Genomic DNA, 25,741 nt, shown 5'->3' with positions numbered 1-25,741 from the left:
CATGGTAGACATAAAGAAGGCACATGGTATGGAGGGTGATCCATTAAGACATTAAGCATTTTCCCCGACACTCGGCTGCATTTGCGTTTTATCCTAATAATAAGGCCATCAGCTCATTTTCAGGGGACCATGGTCTACTTCAGCTAAATCCTCGGATCAAAGCGAAAATGTCCTCTTGCGTTTTCTAATCAGAAAGGAGATGCTAATTTAGAGCCCTTAATGTGTGGCTGTAAGAGACTCCTTCAATTAACTGAATTCTATGGCTCAGGAAATAATAATAATAATAATAATAAAATAGATAATAAAAGAGAGTCAGGCTGGAAAAAGCAAAGAATGCTCATTAAATCAGCGAGGGGCAGTGCCGGCTACCTCTAGCATCTGAGGCTAAATACGAGGCTTGAGGCTCATCAAAAGGGTGTGTATGTAATGAGTTAAATTGAGACTATAATCTAATTAAAATATTAGACGTGAGTAAATAGTTCTTTGATTTTTTTTCCCCCCTCTAAAGGTTCCATTAAAAATCGGTTCTCGAACTTTTTTTTTTTTTTAATGAAGGGGATTAGTAGTTCTAATCAGAGAATCAACAAATTTAGCTCCCTAAGCAGATAAAAATGCTTCAAAGTGTTACCATCTCATTGGGCTGTTATTCTGCCTCTTCCCCTCTCAAAAAGCAAAGAAGCCGCTCTTTATGGACGCAACACAGACAGATTCGTATGTTGCAGCTGTTTGGATCGCACGAGGCCTGACTTGAACACAAGACCAGCCGAGGCTGCCTTATACTGAATCAGACCCTTGGTCCATTAAGGTCAGTACTGTTCACTCAGGCCGGCAGTAGCTCTCCAGGATCTCAGGTGGAGGGTCTTTCTCAGCACCTCCTGCCTGTTAACTGGAGATGCTGGGGATTGAACCTGGGACCTTCTGACATACCAAGCAGAGGCTCTACCACTGAGCTATGGCTCTGCAGCACTGGCAAGTGAGAACATCTGAGCCATACCCGAGTTCGATCCCCAGCGGAAGCTGGGTTTTCAGGTAGTTGGCTCGAGGTTGATTCAGCCTTCCATCCTCCCGAGGTCGGTAAAATAACTGGGGAAGGCAATGGCAAACCACCCCGTAAAAACGACTGCACAGGAGACCTTTCCTAGTTGTAGTCCACCCAGTCTACTTATCAACATCAATCTATACATTATAAACATCCTTCTAGTCTGCTATTAGAAAACAAGAATACATAAAATGAAAATGGGTTAAGTATATGTAATAGCCAATATCCCTTATTTGAGTATGTCAATATTTTTTTGATTTTTGAAATCTTTATTTATAATATACACCAATCCAACATGACACTGCATTAAACCAAAGACAAACACTATTATAAAAGAGAAATACATTGGAATACTGGATACATAGCAATACTCACTGAGAGTGGGTTTAGCATATGTAATGAGATAAAAAAAAACCAATATCCCTGTTCAGTCCTGGGGAGATGTTTGTTTCAAGTTTCATGATAATTTGTAATTCAGCAATTTCTCTCTCCATTCTGTTCTTGAAGTTCCTTTGCAGTTTGATGTTGATAAGTAGATTGGGTGGACTACAACGAGGATATGCATGTCCTTTTGTGATTTACCTAGATTTGCAGAAAAACCATTTGGCAGGGAATTTTATTACCTTTTATGGCTAACCAGACCAAACGGCTAAGCCACACTGTTTTATGTGACCATGTGATGAGTTAGTTTGCCCTCTTAATCAACAAACTGCATGTATTCCAGCCACAATACCCGATCCCTTTGTCTGATGAAGTGTGCTTAGAGAGCACACGAAAGCCTATGTTCTCAATAAAACCTGGTTGGTCTTAAAGGTGCAGCTTGACTCCTGCTTTGTTCAACTGCTTCAGACCAACACGGCTGCCCTCCTGGATCTATCATCTGTTCTTTGCTAAACAAAAGCCAAACAGAGAACTTTCCGGGGAAGGAAGGGAGAAAAACGCCAGCCAAAGAGCAGTATATAATTCATTTATTTAACTACAATAAAATTTGAGAAAAAAAGAAGGGAGGGGTGAGTGCATAAGATAAAACATTTCATCTCTACAATTTTGTTTTGCAATAACGGAAGCTCATAATTCAAGGCCTGCCCTTCGGGACGCCAGGCGACTGTCCAGACGAGTGTCGGTGCAGAGCAACAGGGAACAGTGGCCGGCAAAGACTCTAATCGGCCAGCCGTTCAGCTGCTCATACAATATGGAAGGTTTTGAACGCGGCCACGACCTGCTTTTCTCTTTCGTGCCTGTTCTGCAGAGACTCCAGAGACGAAATGGGAGGCAAACTCTCACCGTTTAAAGTACGGGCCAGGACTTTCTCATCTTTGGAATCTTGCTCTGACGGTTTTGCCAGGACGATTTTCGGCTTAGGGATACTCTTGGCGTATTCCAGGGCCTAAAAAACCCCAAAACAAAACCAAAAAGCACACAAAAGGAAGACCGCAGATGAGGAATGCTGAACTTTCTCTGTAGAATCACATCAACAAGGTGGAGACCCACTGAGCCCTTTTAAAGGATGAACAACCGATCCACCTCCACACCATTCTTAGCTGGAACAGCCACATTGCATTCTCTTGGTGCGGTTTGGTGCAATGGTTAAGTGTGCGGACTCCTATCTGGGAGAACTGAGTTTGATTCCCCACTCCTCCGCTTACAGCTGCTGGAATGGCCTTGGGTTAACCACAGCTCTTGCAGGAGTTGTCCTTGAAAGGGCAGCTTCTGGGAGAGCTCTCTCAGCCCCACCCACTTCACAGGGTGTCTGTTGTGGGGGGGAGAAGATAAAGGAGATTGTGAGCCACTCTGAGTCTCTGATCCAGAGAGAAGGGCAGGGTATAAATCTACAGTCTTCTTCTTTCTTCTTCTTTTCCAAAGCACCCTTGGAAGAGGAGGAGATTTCGTGGGAGGACTGGTGGGTAGCTTAAACTTCTCCAAACCAGTTTGGCCAGGGATCCTGTAGGGGTTTTGTTTTGCCTTCCTCTATGCATAGAGTAGGGGTCACAGAGGGAATAAGGTGTGGTGGGAGGTAGTTGTGAATTCCCTGCATTGTGCAGGGGGTGGGATTAGATGCTCCTGGGGGTCCTTTTCCAGCTCTGTTCCTATGTTTTGGAACCACGGCAAAGTGCTCCGGTGAGGGCTTTGGCCAGTGCCCCACACCAGTTCTGTAGCGGCACCATTAATATGGAAAGAAACAGTTTGGGTTCGCTGCCCCCCATGGTGGTGGAAGAGCTCTGTGCCATCATTGTATCTCATGAGGAAAAACACTGAACTCCTCTTCGTGCAAACGTGAAATATAACAAATATCTATGTTTACTAAGCAAATCCAAATCGTAGCGTTTTCGATGATGTACATAATATGCATTAACCATGAGGTCATACAATAAAATATTGTATGGAGTTCAGTGTTTGAGAGAAGTTCAATATTTTTCCTCGTAGTTGTTCCTCCACGATCCCGGTAACCTGTGACATCATCATATCTCACGGTAGTGAGTCTTTGGAGCTAAGTACCTATTGTGTAAAGCAGTGCTTCTTTTTGTCTGCCCCAAATGTACTAATATGATCCTGAGTTCTGGTACTATGGAAGAGGGAGAAAAAGTTTCTATCTACTTTTCTATGACCTCTTCTGCATTCTCGTTTTTGTCCCTCGTACGGCTTCATTTTCACCCCCTTTTCTGCATGTTTTGCTCCCTCTAGTGGTTGGTTCGGTATTACGTCACCGTATGTCTGACATACATCCCTGCAAATTTAAACTGCAGATTTTCATGCCAGACATACGAGGTAATGTCGGATCAACTAAGCAGCAGAGGGAACAAAATGTGAGGGAAACTTCCCCACTCCCTCCAAGCAACAAACATGAGAACGATCCCTATACCAGGCATAATTTCTGCCACACCCCACGCCCCCTTGGTTGTCTTTTTTCCTAAACGGGAGAACTTCCAGCCCACCCTAGGGAGCGTCTGGCTTGCCTGGATGCCCCCTGCTTTGTTGTGGGATGTCCTACCTTCTGCCTGGACACCACTAACTTGTTCTCAAGCCTGGACGGTGGTTTCCTGGCACTGATAATGTTCTTCAGGTTGTGCTCCTTAATCTGCTTGGCATATTCCTTTTGCTGCTTGATCTTCTCCGCCTGTCAGGAAAGAAACAACCATCACTGGGGGAATGCATGCAGGTCTGCCATTGGGGCTAAATATTGTGCACGGGGGAGCCTATGCGCTGAGCGTGTTTAGCAGACAGAACGCTTGACTCCGAGCAGGGAGACCTGAATGATTGCAGGCCTTGTTCGTTGTATATGCTCAGCCTACCTGGAAAGCTGTTGTGAGAACAACTGCTCGTCTCTGTCAGCCAGCTCACCAGCTGTCATCTACCTTGCAGGATTGTGCTGAGCTTAAACCTGTGCTCCTTGACGAACAAGCCAGGATACAGATACAGTGCAGGATTAAACCCTGTGGAGGCCCCTAGGCAGTCAAAATCTTGGGGGGTCCCTTGCAAATTATCTTAGAGTCTGAACACCCGCCCCACCACCCACAGCTCCCACTGCAGCCAGCAAGCACCTTCTTAAAAGCTCCTTTTATTATTATTATTAGTATCATTTATTTATGTTCCGCCCATCCTCCCGTAGGGGCTCAGGGCAGAGCACAACATAAATAATAAAATCACAGCAAAATCACAGCAGTGTGATAATAAAACCAATTACAATATTCAGTAAAACAGAACAGTCCCGCAGAACAATATAATAAGATGGTGTAGCAGGACAGTGAATGGTGTAGCAGTACAGTGAATCTGAGCAGTAGGATAGTACAGTAGGGGAGGCCAACCGATCTAATGGATAGATGCCCGCCGCCTCATCCGAAGACCTGGCAGAACAGCTCCGTTTTACAGGCCCTATGAAAGGCTAGCAAGCCAGGTAGGGCCTGGATCTCCGTAGGGAGCTGATTCCACCAGATTGGGGCCAGGACCGAGAAGGTCCTGGCCCTGGTAGAGGCAAGATGAGCATCTCTTGGGCTGGGGACAGTCAACCTATCTTGAGAGGCCGAATGAAGCGACCTCTGGGGCATATACGGGAAGAGACGGTCCTGCAGGTATGTTGGTCCCAGGCTGTGTAAGGCTTTAAAGGTCAAAACCAACACCTTGAAACGGATCCGGTACTCTACAGGCAGCCAATGCAGGCTGCGGAGCACCGGCCGCATGCTCACTCGTACAGGTGATGCAGTCAGCAGGCGAGCTGCCGCGTTCTGCACCTGCTGCAGTTTCCGGATCAGTTTCAAGGGCCAGTCAACATAGAGCGAGTTACAGTAATCTAGTCTGGAAGTGCCCATTGCATGGGTCACTGTCGCCAGGTCTTGGGGGGGACAGATACGCTGCTAGCTGCCCGATCTGTTGTAGATGGTAGAAGGCAGACCCGGCAGCTGCCGTGACCTGGGCCTCCGTAGAACATGAGGCATTCAAGATCACTCCTAAACTCTTCACCTGTTGGGTCAGCACTAAAAGGCTGGGAGTTGGGTGCACAAACCTGTCCCCCCCTCGACTCAGACATAGGACCTCCATCTTAGTTGGATTTAACTTCAGTCGGCTCTGCTGCAGCCATCCCGCTACGGCTCCTAATGCCTTGGACAGGTGTTCAGGGGCAGAAGAGGGTCTGCCATCCATCAACAGAAAGAGGTGGGTGTCATCAGCATACTGGTGACAACCCAGTCCAAAACCTTGGGCAATCTGGGCAAGGGAACGCATATAGATATTGAATAATAGATAGATATTGAATAATATGGGCGACAGAATAGCTCTCTGTGGCACTCCACATATAAGTGGGTGTCGCAGGGAGGTCTGCTCAACCAGCATCACTGTTGGAACCATTTACCATCTGCTACCAAAATGTTAGGAAATACATGTTAAATTCAGAGGTTTGGAGTGGCAGTAATTGGAGTCGAGGCTTAAGCTTAGCAAAAGAAATAAAGTTTACTAGAAAACATCAGGATAGGGTACTTGGGATAAAACAGAAAAACAATCTAGCTTACCAGCTAGTCTATCTATCTCTTACTACTTGGCTACGTTCTTTGTCTCAATGTTCTTCTCCCCAAAAAGCATTTCGCCAGGAAGAAGAGCAATAAAACTTGCATACAAGATCAAAGCATTTCACACCTAACATCCTCTCTGACCAATGTTGTGTTTACATCTTTCGCGGGCAAAGTAAGAACCATCCCACAATTGAGTTTAGGTCACAATACATCACTTCCTCTATCATGTAAACAAACAGTTAACTATATAATGGCTGGAATGTACATAGCTTGTATTCCAACAATCACCCTTTGTCCCCGTCCCCGGAGGAAGGAGGAAAACCACTGCAAGGCCACCCCCTGTATTCTGTCGAGGTGGTGGGTCAATAGATCATAGTCGACCATGTCAAACGCTGCTGACAGGTCGAGGAGAATCAGCAGTGCTGACTCGCCTTGGTCCTGAGCTTTGGGGGAGAAGCAGAGATAGGCAAACTTGGTGAGGACGCCCCAGCAGCAACCGCACCAGGCAAGTCGGGCAAAGAGCAGCTCAGTTGCTGGCTACTCGTGCAGGCTGGGAGGGCTGCAAGCAGGGGGGAAACCAGGGGGGAAGCTGGCCCAGGGCCCCTAAAGGCGTGGGGGCCCATAGGCCAGTGCCTCCTTGGCCTAATTGTTAATACAATTCTGTACAGATATGAATTCGACCCACCATTTGTTCTTCTGGTGCTCTGCCTAAGGGTGATCAGCAGGGCCGGCCCTCCCGCTAGGCAAACTAGGTGGTTGCCTAAGGCGCCGGGATGGTGTGTGGGGGGGCAAAATTGGGCTCCCCACCCCCCCTCCTGGTATTCCAAGCAAGCACCTAGTTTCCCTTTCTCCCCTGCTGCCGCCCGCCCCTCCATTCCCTTCCCTCCATTTGCCTCCCCTCCGTGGCTCCACGCCTCCCCCCTCCCCGCCACATCTCCGCGCCTCCTCCTCCTCCTTCCCTCCGGACCCTTTCACACACCGCCCCCCCCTGGTGCCAATTTCAACACTGGAACCGGCTCCAGCATCGTGTTCCACCCCCCCCCCAGTGAGCTGGGTACTCATTTTACCGACCTCAGAAGGATGGAAGGGTGAGTCAACCTGGAGCCGGCTACCTGAACCAGCTTCCGCCGGGATCGAACTCAGGTCATGAGCAGAGGGCTCCGACTGCAGTACTGCAGCTACAGACAGACTAACACAGCTGCTCATCTTGATCTATCCGCATGGCCGTGGAAAGTGCTATCAAGTTACAGCTGGCTTATCCTGACCCCTTAGGGCAGGGGGGCCAAACTGGGGAGCCACATGTGGCCCTTTTCAGCTGGCTTGGAGAAAGCATTTTTTCTCTCTTTAAATAAGTTCTCCAAGTCAAGCCAGCCAGCAGCTTGGAGAATGCATTTAAAGTTAAAGTTGCTTTCTTTTCCATCCTCACCCATCTATCTATCTATCTATCTATCTATCTATCTATCTATCTATCTATCTATCTATCTATCTATCTATCTGTCTGTCTGTCTGTCTGTCTGTCTGTCTGTCTGTCTGTCTGTCTGTCTGTCTGTCTGCCTGCCTGCCTGCCTGCCTGCCTGCCTGCCTGCCTGCCTGCCTGCCTGCCTTTCCTTCCTTCCTTCCTCTTTCTCTCGTAACCCCCCCCCCAAAAAAAAGAAATATGCTAAGATCTGACAAACTTTCTAATATTTTCTCCCACAAAAAAATGGGGGAAAGAACCAAAAGCAGACAGATGGAAACCTTCCTCATGATGCTGTGGCCACATATGAGCAAGTCATTTAAAAAGCATGATGGGAGCCAAGTTTTATCGTGACAATTCTAATTCAGGAAGCATTTTAAGGTAGATGCTGAGCCGATATAATTTAGTCCGCCTTCCAATGATGTCAGGGGTGTGCGGTATATGCAAATGAGTTGTGCTAATGAGTTGTCCTTTTCTACGAAGTGACCCCTGACGGCTGGACTCAAAAAGCTTTCCACCTGGAAATCACGTCAGCCTCTGAGGTGCCGCTGGACTTGGATCTCGCTGTTACACTGCAGACCAACCCAGCTCCTCTCGGAAACATGTCTGCTCACAGCATCTTGCGAAACCCTCCACAGTATCAAGGTGGGGGGGGAGACAAAGAGGATTCTCCCCCCCCCCCCCCAAGACCCTTTCTTGGATGATTGGTCTCATCTCCTCTTTGGTCGGGTAACACCTGATGTTTCTTAACAGGCCTAATGCGCATTCAGCTGCATTTGCAGGGGCTGTGTTTACTTTCATTTTCCCCTTCTGTGATAAAGCTAGGTCATCTGAATTTGCAGGGGCGGCTCAATTGCATTACAGTAATGCACACTTGAACCAGCTGGAAGAGAATAAACTTGGGTGTACTTATCTGCAATTGGAATTCTCTGCAGGTGAGCATCGACTAATGGATACCTTTGCGGAGGGACAAAGGGAACTGCGGCTTGAAAACACGATCTGTTTTGAATGCGCCTCAGGTTTCCGGACACACACACGCACGCACACAGATATGCATCTTTCTCCCATGAGGAAGAAAACCACTGGGAGAGAAAAGGAGTGGTACATCTTTGGGTTCAGCCCCCTGGTCCTATTGAAGCATGCCAGGCAGGCGTGGAATTCTAGCAGGAGCTCCTTTGCATATTAGGCCACACACCCCTGATGCAGCCAATCCTCTAAGAGCTTACAAAAAAGAGCCTTGTAAACTCTGGGAGGATTGGCTACATCAGGGGTGTGTGGCCTAATATGCAAAGGAGCTCCTGCTAGAATTCCACCCCCAATCCCAGGGCTGCATCATCAACTTTCCTCTTTCCTCCCTCAGCTCTGTGTGTCTGTGTCTGCCACCGAGTTGCTTCTGACCCTTGGTGACAAGGGTTGCCAGCTTTGGGGTTGGGAAACACCTGGAGATTTGGGGGGTGAATCCTGGGAGGGTGGGGTCGGGGGGGAGGGGGTTCAATGAGGAATAATGCCATAGACCACCTTCCAAAGCAACCGTTTTCTCCAAGGGAAGTGATCTTGGTCACCTGAGGATCAATTTGAGAGCCAGTTTGGTGCAGTGGTTAAATGTGCAGACTCTTATCTGGGAGAACCAGGTTTGATTCCCCACTCCTCCCCTTGCAGCTGCTGGAATGGCCTTGGGTCAGCCATAACTCTAGTGGGAGTTGTCCTTGAAAGCACAGCTTCTGGGAGAGCTCTCTCAGCCCCACCCACCTCACAGTGGGGGGAGAAGATAAAGGAGATTGTATGCCACTCTGAGTCCCTGATTCAGAGAGAAGGGTGGGGTAGAAATCTGCAGTCGTCTTCTTCAATTGTAACGGGTTAGCAACCTAATGGTGACTCTGCGAATGATCGTTCCCTCAAACGTCCTGTTGTTAACAGCCTTGCTTAGGTCTTGCAAGTTAAAGGCTGTGGCTTCCTTGAGCGAGTGTAATCCATCTCAAGAACTGAAGAAGAAGAATTGCAGGTTTATTCCCCGCCCTTCTCCCTGAATCAGAGACTCAGAGCGGCTTACAATCTCCTATGTCTTCGCCTTCCACAACAGACACCCTGTGAGGTGGGTGGGGCTGGAGAGGGCTCTCCCAGCAGCTGCCCTGTCAAGGACAACCTCTGCCAGAGCTATGGCTGACCCAAGGCCATGCCAGCAGCTGCAAGTGGAGGAGTGGGGAATCAAACCCGGTTCTCCCAGATAAGAGTCCGCACACTTAACCACCACACCAAACTGGCTCTACACCGTTGGGTCTTCCTCTTTTCCTGCCGCCTTCCACTTTCCCTAGCATCACTATCTTTCCCAGTGACTCTTGACTTCTCATACATCATCCGCATTAAAGTATGCATCCTCTGGAAAAAACCAGGGCTTTTTTTTTTGGTAGCAGGAACTCCTTTGCATATTAGGCTACACACCCCTTTGATGCAGCCAATCCTCCAAGAGCTTACAGGGCTCACTGGAAGTTCTTGGAGGATTGGCTACATCAGGGGGTGTGGCCTAATATGCAAAGGAGTTTCTTCTACACAAAAAAGAGCCCTGGGAAAAAAAAAACCTTCAGAGAATGTACAGGACTGAATCAAAGATGCACTAGGGAAATCAGGACGACATGAAAGAAGCCAAGGTCTCAGTGAGCCGAGTTCTAGTCTGCTTTGGCAACACAGACCCTGCCCCAGGTTGTCCCACTCCAGACATTGACTGATATTTGGGGGTGGGGGAGGAGCACACAATGCATCCAAGACCCTCCTCCAAACCTCAAAGGCTTCTCTGACTAGTGGTCGCCAAGTAGAAAGATGTGGACTTTGGCACCTCCTCCTATAAACACTATGGATCAGGGGCGTCAAACTCATTTGTTATGAGGGCCGGAACTGACATAAATGAGAATTTGTCAGGCCGAGCCATGTTGGGCCAGGCCTTATGTGTATCTATTTAAGATTAGATAGCAGAGATATAAACTTTATAAAGGAAAACACAATGTAAGATTTTGTTTAAAAAAAAAATTAAAACATGCTTAAAACATTAGCACTCATTGGTCTTAAAGGCGTTTTCTTTGTATTTTTGCCATGGGATCCAGGTAATTGGGCAAAGGAAGCTCTGGCTCTTTCCTGCCTTCCCCAGGGACCAGGAGGGGAAGGAGCCTCAGCCAATAGAAGGCTTGGCTCAGTAGTTCTGTTATGCGTTGTGATAGCCTGACAAAGCAAGCTCTTTCTCCCCCCACTTCCTTCCCAAGGGAGGAGCCTCAGCCAATGGAGAAAACAGAGGGTTGCTCTATAGCTCCTGTGCGATTGAGGAAGCTTTGCAAAACAAGCTGTTACACAGAAGGAAGCAAAACAGAGGGAGAAGGAAGCAGATGACAGCCTGTTGCTCGGGAGCCTGATAGGAGCCTTCCGGGGTTTTGATTTGGCCCCTGGGCCAGATGTTTGACACTCCTGTTCTGGATGGTTCATTTTTGAGCCCACAAAACAGCAGTAAGCTTTTGGGCGCACCACCACTTTAAGCAGCTATCTGACCAACACCTGGTATTTAGCAGTACACTGCCTTTCAGCATAGAGGGCCCAGTTGGCTTTCTCTGTGAACAACCTGCCCACCGGGAATATCTCCAGCCCACACACCAGCCACTCAAAGATCAGTACTGTTATCAAGTGGCAGTGAGTTTCATAAGTCTCTATTTATTTAAAATGGTTTTGTGCTACTTTTCTACCCATATAGGGGTCCTAAGGCACCAAACATGAAAACATTATTGATTCAATGCATTTGTACCCCACCTTTCTTCCCAATGGGATCCGAAGCAGCTAACATTTTCACCTCCATTTTTTCCTCACAACAACCCTGTGAGGTAGGTTAGACTGAAAGAGTGTGACTGGCCCAAAGTCACCCAGCGAGCTTCCGTGGCACGAAAACTTTTTAAAAACATTCAAAATAATATAGAAAATAATTTTAAAAAATAGAGACTTATTAACGCACAATAGTAAAACCAGGAATTGAGGCCAATAAGTTACTGAGGTTATGTCAAATGAAACAAAAATGTCCCACCTGCGGATGGAAGGCAGCAGTAGAGGGAGACAGAGGAATCTCTCTGGAAGAGAAGTTCCAAAGTTTTGGTGCCACCACCGAGAAGGGCCTTTCTAAAGTTGCCACCAGTCTAGACTGAGATGGCGGAGTCACCTGAAGTAGGAACTCTAAAGGTGACTGGAATGGACAGGTAGGTGACTTGCTTCCTACATTCTAGGATTTCATTCTAGTTTTAGTATGACGAGAGAAGAGCTCTTCTCTCCATCTGTTCTTCCCACATTATTATGTTTTTTGTATTTTTGTATTTATATCTGCGCGCATGTGTGCATATGCGAATGAGTGTGTGTGTGTGCCCCTGGAAGTCATGGCAACCTCTGGTGACTGACCCCTACTGGGGACCTGGAGGATATTCAGAGAGGAGGCCGAATAAAACCTGCCCTTGCCTCCTGACTGCTGGTATTCCAAGGGGGCCTCCCAACCAGGGCTGGCTCTAAACTCTCTGGCACCCTAGTCAAGGCTAACTTCTGTCGCCCCCCCCTCCCCAAATGGATAACACCACCAAGTCACCAAGTCACATGGGGCAGCCAATTCAGCACCCCCAGAAGGTCGGCGCCCTAGGCAATGGCCTAGTTCACCTAGTGGCAGAGCCGGCCCTGATCCCAACCAAATACTTGCCAGAGTCGGCCCTGCTTAGCTTCTGAGATCTGACAAGATTGGGCTTGCCTGGGCTATCCAGGTAAGCAGGGCTCTTTTTCTAGCAGGAGCTCCTCTGCATATTAGGCCATGCCCCCTGATGTAGCCAGTCCTCCTGAAGCTTACAGTAGGCCCTGTTTAAGAGCCCTGTAAGCTCTTGGAGGATTGGCTACATCAGGGGGGCGTGGCCTAAAATGCAGAGGAGCTCCTGCTGGAAAAAGAGCCCTGCAGGAAAGGCCTTCCTCTATTATTCTTGACTTTCTAAACTCCTTTCAGAAACCTCCCCGTTTTACAGTTCCATTTTTTAAACTGCCAGTTCTCTAGAAGATTTGCAACACAAAAAAAGTTGATGGACACTGCTGTGCTTTCTGCCTTACTTTCTCTTTGATCGTCTCATAGTCAGGTCCGAGGCCCCCGAGCTTCACGTCCATCTTTATGTAGCCTTTCATCCTAGAAACCTAAATAGAGAGATAAATTAGCTCAAGATGGGTAGCCGTGCTAGTCTACCTGCAATAATCAGAAGTACAAGGATGGGGACAATCTTTAACTAATGGGCTGAATGAGCAAAGCTTTCAGGAGTGACAGAGACCTGGTTTTTTGGGAGGACGGCTTCAGAATTTTAGGAAAGCAACAGAAGCTTTTGCTTGTGGCTAGCACCCATGAACCAGAACTGATCCCAGAGCATAAGAGAAGCCATGTTGGATCAGGCCAATGGCCCATCCAGTCCAACACTCTGTGACACACAGACCCAGGTGCTATCAGGAGGTCCACCAGCAGGGTCAGAACTCCAGAAGCCCTCCCACTGGTGCTCTCCCAGGCACCAAGAATACAGAGCATCCCTGCCCCAGACAGAGCGTTCCATCTAGACCAGGGGTGTCAAACTCATTTGTTATGAGGGCATAAATGAGAATCTGACATAAATGAGAATTTGTCAGGCCGAGCCACGTTGGGCCAGGCCATATGTGCATCTATTTAAGATTAGATAGCAGAGATATAAACTTTATAAAGGACACAGAAAAACACAATGAAAGATTTTAATTTTTTTTTTTAAAAAAACATGCTTAAAACATTAGCACTCATTGGTCTTAAAGGAGCTTTCTTTGTATTTTTGCCATGGGATCCAGGGAACTGGGCAAAGGAAGCTCTGGCTCTTTCCTGCCTTCCCTGGGGGACCAGGAGGGGAAGGAGCCTCAGCCAATAAAAGGCTTGGCTCAGTAATTCTGCTATGTGATTGTGATAGCCTGACAAAGCAAGCTCTTTCTCCCCTCCCCTCCCTTCCCAAGGGAGGAGCCTCAGCCAATGGAGAAAACAGAGGTTTTGCTCTGCAGCTCTTGTGCAATTGAGGAAGCTTTGCAAAACAAGCTGTTATACAGAAGGAAGCAAGAGAGAGGGAGAAGGACGCAGATGACAGCCAGTTGCTCGGGGGCCTGATAGGAGCCCTCTGGGGGCCTGATTCGGCCCCTGGGCCAGATGTTTAACACTCCTGATCTATACCTTGTGGCCACTGATGGACCTCTGCTCCATGTTTCTCCAGTCTCCTCTTGAAGCTGTCTGTGCTTGTAGCCGCCACCCCATCCTTTGGCAGTGAATTCCACATGTAAATGACTCATTGGGTGAATTAGTATTTCCTTTGATTTGTTTTAAACCTACTCTCATTGATTCTGTTGAGTGCCCACGAGTTCTTGTAGTGTGAGAAAGGGAGAAAAGTACTTCTTTCTCTACCTTCTCTACCCCTTCTGACTGTCCTTTGGCTGCCTTTCCCCATCTTTACATCCCTTCCTTTCTCAGACCCTTGCCTAATCCATAAAATACCATTGAGCTGCTCGGGTGAGTGTCAAGAATTATCCTCTCTGCATCCCTCTTGCCATAGTTTTGCTGTAACAGTATTATTTGGCTTGAATGCATTCCTGCTTAGCTCATCTTGCTTTCTGCATGCTTATCTGAGGAACTTATTATTGAAGCTGTTTCTACTGACCACGGTCAGCCGCTAACGAAGTACAGATAACCACCTGGACTCCAACACTTGGGGGTGTCCTTGTTTGAATGAGCAGATTTGTGACTGCCTAGTCTTACCATCACCAGTCCACATAAGTCACCAACAGTCCACGTAGGTGAGTTGCTATAGTAATACACAGTCCAACAACACTCTGTGTACTTAACTATATACAGGTTTATTTACAAATATACAGACTCTCCATCAAAGTGCCTTGCCAGACATTCATATAGAGTAGTAGGGGTAGTTATGTACAGCATAGCATTATATACAAATGCAATTAGTCACTGCAGCAATGAGCTTTCAGTGCTGAGTCATTCTGCACTCATCACTTATTGCCTCATCTACCTGGTTAGAACCAGTTCTTACTTGGCAGAGCCTTCCTAGAATACTGTCATCTATCATGACATTAGGTGTCAGATCAGCTTGCTTCACTTGCCTCATGCCTTATTGAGCATTTCATATGCTAACGGGGGGGGGGGGGGTACCGCCAAAAGCCGCTGCTGCGTTGCTGCATTTTGCACTTGAATTGTAATGGTTAGGGTGAGGGGTTAAATAGAGAGACATTGGCCTAAGACGTCAATCTTAGCAAGGATCTGGTGTACTGCCTTACGATACCTGGAATAAACTACTGAACTGTTGACCTGAGTTGTTCCTTGAGTCGGGGTCCTGACAAGGTGAGCAGAGACACATTGATCCCAAATGAGGCACAGTTGTAACCACTGAGTTCCGTTCACCCCCAAACCCTGCCCTCCCCAGGCTCCACCCCCCAAAATCTCCAGGAATTTCCTAACCTGTGGTTGCCAATTCAGCCCCATAGCTAAGCGTCACAGGGGGAGGGGGCCATAGAGGAGATGTAGGAGGGGTGAGAGCAAGAAGCTGGAGAGGGCATTGGGCACCCCTCTCCCTCCCTCCTCCAGTGTGATTTAAGCTCCAATTCCTCTTCTACCTTTCCTGGAGCTCAGCCTGCAGGGATCAACTTCCAGTTCCGAAGTTCAAAAGAAAGCTGATTTGTATCTCTGCGCTCCCTCCCCACTTCCCTGCTTTCCTGCGCCCTTCCCCAACCAGGAGCAGCAGGGAACGCGGGCGGCTTGTGCACGCTGGCTGGAGGAGACATGTCCTGGCCACCCTCCTCCCTCCCTACCCTGAAAGGACTCTAGCTGCACTTGCATCCTGTGCAATCTAGGGGCCTCTCTTCCCTCCCACCCAAGAACTGACCGTTCAGGCTCATGGCGGTAGAAAACAAGGCAGCATATGGAGCCCCCCCCACAGCTCTTCATGGCTGGACTAAAGGCTGCTGGGAGCAGGGGGTGAAGCTGGCTGCCCACCCACCCAACTCTGCTCAGAGTGCTTCAGGGGAGAGCTTGCCGGTGCCGCTACCTGCCCTTCATGCGCCGAGGCAATCGGGGAGAGGGGGGAGCCAGGGCTTGGGGAAGGGGTCTGTAAAATCCACAAGGAGGCCAGGCCCTCTGGGCCCCATGGGGTCAGGGCCAGTGCTAGGCTTTCTGGCGCCCTAGGTGAATCACCCACTAGCACCCCCTCCCCATTATTAAAAAATATAGGGAAATTGAAGAGCGCCAAACCTGAACCTTTTCACATTTTTTAATTTGCTGATTTTTAATTTTTTTTTAAAAAAATGTGATGTAAAAAAAAGTTGTGAGAATAAGCGCTTGGCGGCCATGTTAGGAAGGAGGGTGGCGGGACGGGATGAGGTGGGAGGCCAAGTCACACATCGGGGAGAGGGAGGTGGCTTGGCTTTGTTGAGGGCAGCTTGGTGATGGGAGAGGACAAGGTGACAGTGGTCAGGAGCCAGAGTCATGCGTCAGGGAGGGGGTGCACAGTGGAGCCCCCTAGGCCAGGTGGCGCCCTAGGCGACTGCCTACTTTGCCTACTCCCACGCACCAGCCCTGCATGGGATGCTACGGGCCTGTCCCAATTCTATCCTAGGATGCACCTCTCGACCACCGGATGTTCTCCTGGCTTACCTTCCTGTTCTCTTTCTCCTTCCTCTCGTTTTGCTTTTCCCTCTGAAGCAGGTAGCCTTCGGAATTGCTGCGGCTCAGGGCGGCCTGGCTCTCTCTGCTGCTCTCCAAATTCAGATGCGAGTCGCTCTCCCCCCTCTGCATCACGGGCGGGAGCATGCTGGCCAGATGGTCATCGGCCAGCTGAGAGATCTCTTGGTGGTGCCTCTCAGCTGCCTGGATGAGCCACTCGGTCGGAGACGGAGCTCCTATCAGGTGGTGGTGGGCAAGCGGCTGGGGTGGCCTCAAGAAAGAAACAGCAAACAAACAGAAAAAAAGGGGAGAAGATAATGATGCGGAATCATTTGAGACCCACCTAGCTGTTCAGAGGAGCAACGTGGAAGGCAGGGCTTTTTTTTTGTAGTAGGAACTGCTTTGCATATAGGCCCCACCCCCTGATGTAGCCAATCCTCCTGGAGCTTACAGGGCCTATTGTAAGCTCTTGGAAGATTGAAGAAGATGATGAAGATATTGGATTTATATCCTGTCCTCCACTCTGAAGAGTCTCAGAGCGGCTCACAATCTCCTTTACCTTCCTCCCCCACAACAGACACCCTGTGAGGTGGGTGGGGCTGGAGAGGGCTCTCACAGCAGCTGCCCTTTCAAGGACAACCTCTGCAAGAACTATGGCTGACCCAAGGCCATTCCAGCAGGTGCAAATGGCGGAGTGGGGAGTGGGGAATCAAACCTGGTTCTCCCAGATAAGAGTCCGCACACTTTACCACTACACCAAACTGGCTACATCAGGGGTGTGTGGCCTAATATGCAAAGCAGTTCCTGCTACAAAAGAAGTCCTAATGGAAGGTATGCATGTGTGTGTGCGTGCAGGGGTGGGGGAAAGACTTGGGGCAGCATAGAGGTCTTATTGGACTTTACATCTGGTTCTGGTCACTGCCTGAACTGGAGACTTTGTGGGTGTTTTCCCTCAGCCGATGTCTGCTACCTTGAAATCCGTGATGGAAAGAAGTTAAAATACAAAACAAGCAGGCTTCTTTAGCTGTCTGCTACCCACATTTGTTACGTGGTACGTGGAGATTCCATTTTCCTCGGGGGGGGGGGGGGGGGCTAATTGCCACTGATAATAACAGGTATCAACAGAGCTATGTCCTTTAATTTTCAGTGTTTTAACAGACCTTTTCGGCTGTTTTACAGGGATGTTTTATTTTGCTCACCAGCAGTTTTATATATACAGCTGTCTACCCTCTCTTTAAAAAGAAAAAATCAGCCAGACAAACTTGTGGTGCGTTTTACATAACATATAAACTCTGTGTTGGAGGGAAGGTGGGATGGTATAGCCCAGGGCTTCTTTTGTAGAAAAAGTCCAGCAGGAATTCATTTACATATTACCCCCCCCCCCCCCACATCACCATTGTTTCACACAGGGCTTTTTTGGAGAAAAAGCCCAGCAGGCAGGAGCTCATTTACATTTTAGGCCACACCCCCTGATGCCAAGCCAGCCTGAACTGCGTTCCTATGTGTTCCTGCTCAAAAAAAGCCCTGGCATAGCCCAGCCTCGACAGATCTCAGAAACCAAGCAGGGCTGTTATTTGGATGGGAGATCTCTGTCTGAACCTCATGTTGAGAGGCAGGATCCCTCTGAATACCAGTGTCAGGAGACGGCATCGGGGGAAGTGTTTGGCCTCTCTGCCCTGTTTGTTTGGCCCTCAAGGGTGACTGGTTGACCATTGTGTGAGACAGGATGCCGGACTAGATGGACCACTGGTCTGATCCAGCAAGGCTTCTTCTTATGTTCTTATGAGACCATCAAGAAACACTCTGCAGATGAAAGCAGTGGCCAACCGCCCCTGCTTCTCACTTGCCTTGAAAGCCCTTGCTGGGGTCACCATAAGTCTTGGATGGAAGCCCACCAAGGAAGGCTCTGCAGAGGAAGGCAATAGCCAACATCTCTGCTTCTAAATTGCCTTGAAAGCCCCTTGCAGGGGTCACCATAAGTATTGGATGGAAGCCCACCAAGTAAGACTCTGCAGAGGAAGGCAATGGCCAACCACCTCTGCTTCTCACTTGCCTTGAAAGCTCCTTGCTGGGGTCACCATAAGTCTTGGATGGAAGCTCGCCTAGGAAGGCTCTGCAGAGGAAGGCAATGGCCAACCATCTCTGCTTCTAAATTGCCTTGAAAGCCCCTTGCAGGGGTCACCATAAATATTGGATGGAAGCCCACCAAGGAAGACTCTGCAGAGGAAGGCAATGGCCAACCACCTCTGCTTCTCACTTGCCTTGAAAGCTCCTTGCTGGGGTCACCATAAGTCTTGGATGGAAGCTCACCTAGGAAGGCTCTGTAGAGGAAGGCAATGGCCAACCACCTCTGCTTCTCACTTGTCTTGAAAACCCCTTGCTGGGGTCAGTTCTTGGATGGGAGACCACCAGGGAAGACTCTGTTTTGGAAGGCAGTGGCCAACCACCTCTGCTTCTCACTTGCCTTGAAAGCCCCTTGCTGGGGTCACCATAAGTCTTGGAGGGGAGACCACCTAGGAAGGCTCTGCAGAGGAAGGCAGTGGCCAACCACCTCGGCTTCTCACTTGCCTTGAAAGCCCCTCAACTGGGGTTGCCATAAGTCGGCTGCAACATGATCCATGTATAAACAATATGCTTTGGTAGTGAAATGGCACATTATACCCTAGGGAATTCACTACCACAAGGCAAAGTGATAGGCAATAGTTTTGATGACTCACAGGACCATTCTAAGTGGAGTTCCACCTTCCTAAGCCCACTGAATTACAAGGTTGGAACTCTGCTGAAGGACTGAGCTATCAAAGACAAAAAAGGATTAGACAGACTGGTGGGGAATAATATTGAAAGCTATTAAAACAATGGTCAGTACATCAAACGTCCATGTTCAGAGGCAGCATACCTTGGAAACAAGGGTCTGCCGGGAGGAGCGACGGCTGAATAGCTGGACAGGTGCATAACCTGATTCAAATGTTTGTAAAGGGGGGGGGGGGAGATCGTACCTTCCATTAATGGATGAGGGACACTGTGAGGCAATTGCACAGAGAACCACGAAGTGGAAAGGTTCAGTACCCACAAAATGCTAACTGGGGACATGACTTGGGAAGATGCCTGGGCTGCATAAGCCATTCAAAGCAATTCTGGGCTCGAATCAAGAGAAAATGACCAGGTTTACTGAAGTTGCCTTCTACTGAATTGGCCCTTCAGTCCATCAAGGTCAGTAGTGTCTACTCAGACTGGAAGCAGCTCTCCAGGATCTCGGATGGAGGTCTTCCACATCATCTGGAGAGCCAGTTTGGTGTAGTGGTGAAGTGTGCAGACTCTTACCTGGGAGAGCCGGGTTTGATTCCCCACTCCGCCATTTTGTCAGCCATAGCTCTGGCGGAGGCTGTCCTTTCTGGGAGAGCTCTCTCTCTCTCTCTCTCTCTCAGCCCCACCTACCTTGTTGTGGGGGAGGAAGGTAAAGGAGATTGTGAGCCGCTCTGAGATTCAGAGCGAAGGGCGGGATATAAATCCGATATCTTCTTCTCCATCATCATCTATTGCCTAATCTGTGGATTGAACCCACTGAGCTACAGCTCCTTCCCCAAAGAAAGCACTCTTAATTAATCTACATCCTTACCCTGGGTTGCCAGAAACATAGCGGCTACAGATGTCCTTGCTATCAATATTTCTGGAATCCCAAGATGAAAGTCCTTTGTTTCCTGGCAGCCAGAGTCCGGGATCGCAAGCTGATGAATTTTTTTTGTCCCCTAAACGGTTCCGATGCTTGCCATGTCCAGGGAGGGAACAGGGCTCTGAAAAGGCGCACCTACGGGGAGAGTGCTGCTGCTGGTACCCAGAAGAGTTTTCAGTACACTGCTGGACTTTCTGGTTGTTTTCACCAGCACATGGCAAAGGAAACACAGGAAAGTTTGGGTATGAACTCGGCAGAAGAGGATTCCTAGCAAAAGTCAAGTTCATGGAAGCCTCCTTGCCATCTTGGTGAACCAAGTAAACTGGACTTGCATGGAACTGGATGTCCTGAGTCCCTGTGGCAGCAGAAGGCCAGAGAAGAGCGACAGGTGGATTTGGGTGTAACCTGCAATGTAACAAACTTCTGCTGTCCTGCTCCAAATTTGGAACGTCTCTGGAACAGTTGGAATTTGTTGGAGTGTTCTCAAATTCTAACTCATTGTGATGTCCACCATGCTGGCCTCTTAGTTCTACTTGAACTCCCACAGGATACTGGATGGAGCTTTCCTTCAAGGGTGTCCCTTGGCTTGGGTCTATTCTTCTCGTCACAGGCTCTTTGCTTTGGTGAGCCTAAAAGGAGCAATTAAATTTACAGTGAAATTCAAAATAGTTACTTTGTCATAACATTTTGAGAATGCAAGCAAAACCCACACAACCCTTGTTACACAGTCCCAGTGTGTACACACAATCTTAATTAGAGTTGGTAAAGCTTGACAAATTTCCTTGCACTCTTTTGGGAAATAGTTCACAATGTTTTATTATCTGAAAGTAGGAATTTCATACTAAACTTATATAGAAGAAGAAGAAGAAGAAGATATTGGATTTGTATCTCGCCCTCCACTCCAAAGAGTCTCAGAGCGGCTCACAATCTCCTTTCCCTTCCTCCCCCACAACAGACACCCTGTGAGGTAGGTGGGGCTGGAGAGGGCTCTCACAGCAGCTGCCCTTTCAAGGACAACCTCTGCCAGAGCTATGGCTGACCCAAGGCCATTCCAGCAGGTGCAAGTGGAGGAGTGGGGAATCAAACCCGGTTCTCCCAGATAAGAGTCAGCACACTTAACCACTACACCAAACTGGCTCTCCTTCTACATCCTGTTGTTGGACCTCCAGAGGAACCAGTTAGCCTCTCTGCAAGACAGAATGCTGGACTAGATGGACCACTGCTCTGATCCAGTAGAGCTTATGTTCTTATCAGGGGAAAGGCCTTAGCTTCTATACCCTGTTGCTGGATCTCCAGAGGTTGGCCAATGTGTGAGACCAGATGGACCACTGGTCTGATCCAGCAGGGCTCTTCTTAGCCAGTTTGGTGTAGTGGTTAAGTGTGCGGACTCTTATCTGGGAAAACCGGGTTTGATTCCCCACTCCTCCATTTGCACCTGCTAGCAGGCCTTGGGTCAGCCATAGCTCTGGCAGAGGTTGTCCTTGAAAGGGCAGCTGCTGTGAGAGCCCTCTCCAGCCCCACCCACCTCACAGGGTGTCTGTTGTGGGGGAGGAAGGTAAAGGAGATTGTGAGCTGCTCTGAGACTCTTCGGAGTGGAGGGCGGGATATAAATCAAATATCTTCTTCTTCTTATCAGGGGAAGGCCTCAGACTCTAAGCCAGGGATGGCCAAACTTGCTTAACGTAAGAGCCATATAGAATAAATATCAGATGTTTGAGAACCACAAGAGGGAAGGAAGGAAGGAAGGGAGGAAGGAAGGGAGGGAGGGAGGGAGGGAGGAAGGAAGGAAGGAAGGAAGGAAGGAAGGAAGGAAGGAAGGAAGGAAGGAAGGAAGGAAGGAAGGAAGGAAGGAAGGAAGGAAGGAAGGAAGGAAGGAAGGAAGGAAAGCAAATAGATGTGGGAGAGATGTAAAAAGAAAGCAACTTTAACTTTAAATGTATTCTCCAAGCCACTAGCTGTCTTGGCTTGGGGAAGTGATTTAAAGAGACAAATGCCTTCTATAAACCAGCTGATGGTTTTAAGAGCCACAGTTTGGCCACCCCTGCTCTATGCCCTGTTGTTGGACCTCCAGAGGAACTGACTGGCTACACTGTGAGATAGGATGATGGATTAGATGGACCACTGGTCTGACCCAGCAGAAGTTATGCTCTTATCAGGGGAAAGGCCTTGGCTTCTATGCCCTGTTGCTGGATCTTCAGAGGAACTGGTTGGCCACTGTGTAAGTCAGGATGCTGGACTAGATGGACCACTGGTCTGATCCAGCAGGCCTCTTCTTATGTTCTTAGGTTATCCATCAGTAGTGGAAAATGTGGTATGTAATAATTGGATTGGATAAAAATATGGAGCAGAGGTCCATCAGTGGCTATTAGCCACAGTATATATATATATATATATGTGTGTGTGCGTGTGTATGTATATGTGTGTGTACATATATATATACACACACACACACACACACACATATATTGGCCACTGTGTGACACAGAGTGTTGGACTGAATGGGCCATTGGCTTGATCCAACCTGGCTTCTATTATGTTCTTATAATCCAGTGCAGAATATCGACTGAAGTGACAGTCATGGGCAAGAGAGACAGGTCTAAACTCAATAACCTTGGCAGCCACTGCATGGAATTTAGCAAAATCACAGCCTCCCAGAATGGGAATCAAATGGGAAGGCCTTCTGTCGGTGAATGACGGAAGAAAGAAAACTGAAAGGAACGTGTGCACACATTTGTGAATGCACCACTGAGGTTTCGTGTGGAACTGTGGACCATTTGGTGAGTAAGGATGTGGACCATTCGACAGAAGCTAACTCAAAACAAGAGTGATGGAATGAGTCACAGAAGCTGCAGCTCGAAGATTCCAACAGTGATGGGTCGAGACGCGGAGCCACGTGAGTCTGTCTGTAGCAGCAGAAAAGAGCAAGAGTCCAGGAGCGCCTTCAAGACTAGCGAAATTTGTGGCAGGGGAGGAGCTTTCATGAGTCACAGTGACTCACGAATGCTCATTCCCTGCCACCAATTTTGTTAGTCTTAAAAAAAAAAAAAGGGTAAAGGTAGTCCCCTGTGCAAGCACCAGTCGTTTCCGACTCGGGTGATGTTGCTTTCACAACGTTTTCACAGCAGACTTTTTACGGGGTGGTTTGCCTTCCCCAGTCATCTACACTTCCCCCCCAGCAAGCTGGGTCCTCATTTGACTGACCTCGGAAGGATGGAAGGCTGAGTCAACCTGGAGCCGGCTACCTGAACCAGCTTCCACTGGGATCGAACTCAGGTCGTGAGCAGAGGGCTCTGACTGCAGTACTGCAGCTTTACCACTCTGCCCCACGGGGCTCTTTTTAAGGTGCTCCTGGACCGTTATTCCTTTCTACTGTACCAGTGATGTTATCCTCAATTCAAACCTGTGCGTGGATGTCAGTGTATGCTCATGGTTTCATTGAGGGTAACTGCTGGTCTGTGGTAGAAGAGCTTGATTTGAGCTATAGCACCTTAAAGACCAGCAAGATTTCCAGGCTGAAAGCATTCGTTCATTTGTTCATTCGTTCGTTCGTTCACTCCTTCCTTCCTTCCTTCCTTCCTTCCTTCCTTCCTTCCTTCCTTCCTTCCTTCCTTCCTTCCTTCCTTCCTTCCTTCCTTCCTTCAATGAGATTTATATCTTGCCTTGACCCACAAATGGGCTCAGAGGCAGTTCCGGTAAGCAAGTGAAAAACAAACAAAACAATTCTACAGTTTCAATTCCATTTAAAACCAGCTAATAGCTACAGGATGGTGATCCATGATACAACAGAGTCCCGAGTGCACTGTGTACATGCCCAGGAAGGGCCAGGACACTAAGCGAATGAGCCCAGGCCATTGCCTGTGACACAGATTGATAGAATGCTCAACCAGGTTGGTACGGGGCGCTACATAGGTGGGTTAAAGCAGGGGAGGCTGATGCAATAAGACAGCTGCTGCCTCAACCAAAGGCCTGGTGGAACAGCTCCATTTTGCAGGCCCTGCAGCATTGTAATAAAGAGCCAGAGCTAAGGAAGTTATGGCTCTGGTCAAGGCTAAGCAGATGTCTTTGGGCTGCCAGGAGATATTGTTCTGATGAGCATTATGCTCTCCAGAGGACGTTACAGGGAGGTTGGTCCTGAAGATATGTAGGTCCCTGTTCACATAGGGCCTTGAAGGTAAGTACCATAACCTTGAACTGGATCTGTTACTCAACTAGAAGCCAGTGCAGCTGGCACAACACTGGCTGCATAGGTGCCTGCAAAGGCATCCCAGTCAGAGAGGTGCGCAGCTGCATTTTGTACAAGTTGAAGTTTCCGGATCAAATTCAAGGGCAGTCCTGCATAAAGCGAGTTACAATAGTCTAGCCTGGAGGTGGCCATTGCACGGATCATGGTGGCCAAGTCACAGGAGGAGAGAGAACTTTTGAGAGTCAAATCTCCCCCTTTTTGAGTGTATGCCTAAAAATTCACCTCTTTGCTCAGACTTCCAGATAGCAGCAATGCTGATAGATACATTTTGGATGCTTTTATTACTGGCTGCCGAAATTTGGCATCGTGATCATTTGGGGGAGTGTGATTTCCTGTGATGCAATGAGGAAAAAGGGGGCTCAGAAGAGCATGCATTTGCAGCTTGTCAAGAACGCTTATTTTGATTGTGACCTTCTTTGATATGACCCAGAGATCTACCTTGCATTATCAAAAACGAGTACCACTTAAACTACTGCACCCATGTCCAGAGCTGGGTAAATGACTGTTAATAAATGAACCACATTTTTTGCATTTAATGGCATAATAATATAGACTCTGAACAAGAATGTTTGTGAGATTATCAGCCATTTTTCAGTTAGTAAAAAATGATTGCTTCATGAAAAGGGGAAAATTGCATTTTATTTGTGTAGAACAAATTAAATGCGTATTACATCTTTTTCTCAGATTAAGGACTGGTCGTGCCCTTTCCTTCAACCCAACATTAGTCAACAACAACAACAAAAAGTTCCGGAAGCTCGTTTTGGAGTTCGAAGTTTCTTGCATAAAATCAGTTGCACGGCATGTTATCTTAAAATAGGGAACAACGTATCCGTGCAGGACACTATTTCTTACACTGAGACGCATCCCTTTAAAAAGCCAGGATGAAAATATCGATCAAAAAGCATTGCTGTGAAAGAATACAAATGCCAAAGTGGATTACCATTTACCTTGATGAATGCATCTGGTCAAGGCAAGCCATCGGCTGAACCCAAGTATTTCACCCAATGGGCTGTGGTGGTTAGAATCCCAGCCTTGGGACTGGGGAACTTGGGTTCACATCCACCATAATTCTATAAAGAGTTGTTGGGTTGCCTTGGGCCAGTAAGAACATAACAACATAAGAGAAACCATGTTGGATCAGGTCAATGGCCCATCCAGTCCAATGCTCTGTGTTACACAGTGGCTAAAAAAAAAAACAGCTGCCATCGGGAGGTCCATCCGTGGGGACGGGACACTAAAAGACCTCCCACTGTGCCCTCCAAGCACCAAAAATACAGAGCATCACTGCCCCAAGCAGTGTGATCCATCTATAAGAACATGAGAAGCTATGTTGGATCAGGCTAATGGCCCATCCAGTCCAACACACTGTGTCACACAGTGGCCAAAAAACCCAGGTGCCATAAGGAGGTCCATCAGTGGGGCCAGGACACTAGAGGCCCTCATCCTCTCTTAGAAGGTGATAGCAAGGAGAAAATGGAAGGGAGAACCTGAGGAGCCCTCCTGAACTTTCCTCCCCTTTTTGGAGGAAACACACTAGACGGACAGCTATAGGAATGACAAAGCAAAGTGAATCTGGTTCCACAGCTCATGAAATGGTGCAACGCATGGCTTATACCATGT

General features: G+C 48.2%; 1 protein-coding gene across 1 annotated transcript in view; it reads right to left on the bottom strand.

Moving 5' to 3' along the window:
- Nucleotides 1–2,184: 2,184 nt before the first annotated feature.
- JHY (junctional cadherin complex regulator) overlaps nt 2,185–25,741 on the bottom strand; it is a 54,433-nt gene continuing 30,876 nt past the window's right edge. The window contains exons 4-8 of the mRNA XM_060251681.1: nt 19,825–20,507; nt 16,200–16,479; nt 12,599–12,679; nt 4,029–4,154; nt 2,185–2,426 (exon numbers count right to left, since the gene is read on the bottom strand). Coding sequence (XP_060107664.1) covers nt 2,223–2,426; nt 4,029–4,154; nt 12,599–12,679; nt 16,200–16,479; nt 19,825–20,507 — 1,374 coding nt within the window. The 3' untranslated portion in view covers nt 2,185–2,222. The remainder of the gene's footprint in view (nt 2,427–4,028; nt 4,155–12,598; nt 12,680–16,199; nt 16,480–19,824; nt 20,508–25,741) is intronic.

The sequence above is a fragment of the Heteronotia binoei genome, chromosome 12 (assembly GCF_032191835.1).
Source record: "Heteronotia binoei isolate CCM8104 ecotype False Entrance Well chromosome 12, APGP_CSIRO_Hbin_v1, whole genome shotgun sequence".
Lineage (NCBI taxonomy): Eukaryota > Metazoa > Chordata > Lepidosauria > Squamata > Gekkonidae > Heteronotia > Heteronotia binoei.
Note: the sequence above shows the minus strand (reverse complement) of the source record. Positions and strands in the feature narration are given on the sequence as shown.